Below are 1,622 nucleotides of genomic sequence, written 5' to 3' on the forward strand. Positions count from 1 at the left end.
GTTTTAAAAGGACAATTATACAGGACGATATGAAATATTAAATCTGCCTTTCTCTGTATTGAAGCGCTCAGCATCGGGAAATTCTTCTATAATTCCAGAATCTCTTAAAGGAATATTGTATATATCTGGTGTCCTCCCTAATAATTTGTTTATCCAGGTCCCAGCAGGAGTAAACTAGTGAAAATTAGTTATATATTTTATGTATGTTATTTGTAGTTATATTTAAAAATGAATAAACTGAATTAAAAATAAAGTATAATATTCGTTCTCTTTTAAATAATTACACTAATTACTTTGTATATTAGTAATGAAGGAAGTAAAAATCCAGCAGCTGCAGCAATAGCAGTGATACTTTGTGATGTTATAGAAGTGGAAGAACCATTTGAGGGTGATGCAGGAATACCCACTCCAGTTGAGCTACTATATGAATCAGAATGTGAAGTTATAGTTTGTTCTTCAGTTACTTCTAATTTGCATTTCCATGTAGATAAATGACTGTATGGCTTATGGGTAATATAATCTCTAAGAAGTACACAATGTTCTTTATCATAATTTTCTTTTTGCATTTATCGTATAACTCATTATATGAATCGACATAATTTTGAATATATTTTTGATAATTTTCATTGCATGGAAGGTTATCTTGAGCACGTTGTTCCATGTAGGTGTTATAATCTTTTGAATAATCAAACATTAGTTTTAAAACATTAAAATATTTTTCATCATTCTTATACAAATGATGTACATAACATACATTACTTTCTGTAGTATTATCAAGAAAATTATAAAGTAAATTCATAATTTTATTATAGTTTAAACTACCTGTTAAATGTTTTAACAACATATCAGTTATCCAATAGTAAAAGAAATCACAAATATAATTATCTAATGTAGAGCTCTCAATTTTATGGTATACATAGCATAATGCATTCATAATTTTATCAGACATGTCATCAAATTGCAGGAAAAGTTTTAATTCATTCTTCGTAGTATTGTAAAGGCTTAAATTTTGACAATTTTCTATTTCTTTACCGAAATAAGAATAATAAAATTTTGTTGGTAATTGATTTAATTCTTCATCCTAAGAATTAAAAATAATATATATATATTATATTTTAAAAAGACAAAATATATTTATTTTCATTAAAAAATAACATATATAAGCTATATATATTATTAGATAATTAAAAAAAAAAGTATACCCCTAAAATTTTCCTCATCCTTAATGAACATGAAAATATGAGTTATAAACCATATAAAAAAATAATGATATACTTAGTGAATCAGTTAACTATATGTTGAATGAGGAATAATGGAAAACATAAAAATGTATTGTATAGTAAATATTAAATAAATAACACCGTTAATATTTATTGAATTTCAAAAATAATTTAGTATTAGAGATAATATTATTTATGCTAAAATTGTTATCATAGCTCAAAAATAATATTAATAAAAATTCTACATTAAATATTTAACAAATATAACACACAAAAGAGCAAATAGGAAAAGATATTAGTAATATATAATTCTAAATATTTAGAGTATATATCTATTTTTTGTCTTTTAGTAATAACTTAATATTTCCTGAACATATATTTTTAGATCGTAACTTATGTAAT

General features: G+C 23.4%; 1 protein-coding gene across 1 annotated transcript; it reads right to left on the minus strand.

The window, feature by feature from the left end:
- Window positions 1-533: 533 nt before the first annotated feature.
- Window positions 534-949, minus strand: PCYB_005570 (CYIR protein; the record flags this gene model as incomplete). The annotated part of the gene is made up of 1 exon (XM_004227978.1): window positions 534-949. A coding segment is annotated over one exon (416 nt), but the record flags the coding sequence as incomplete, so codon positions are not given.
- Window positions 950-1,622: the final 673 nt, after the last annotated feature.

Source organism: Plasmodium cynomolgi (genome assembly GCF_000321355.1).
Source record: "Plasmodium cynomolgi strain B DNA, scaffold: 0769, whole genome shotgun sequence".
Classification (NCBI taxonomy): Eukaryota; Apicomplexa; class Aconoidasida; order Haemosporida; family Plasmodiidae; genus Plasmodium; species Plasmodium cynomolgi.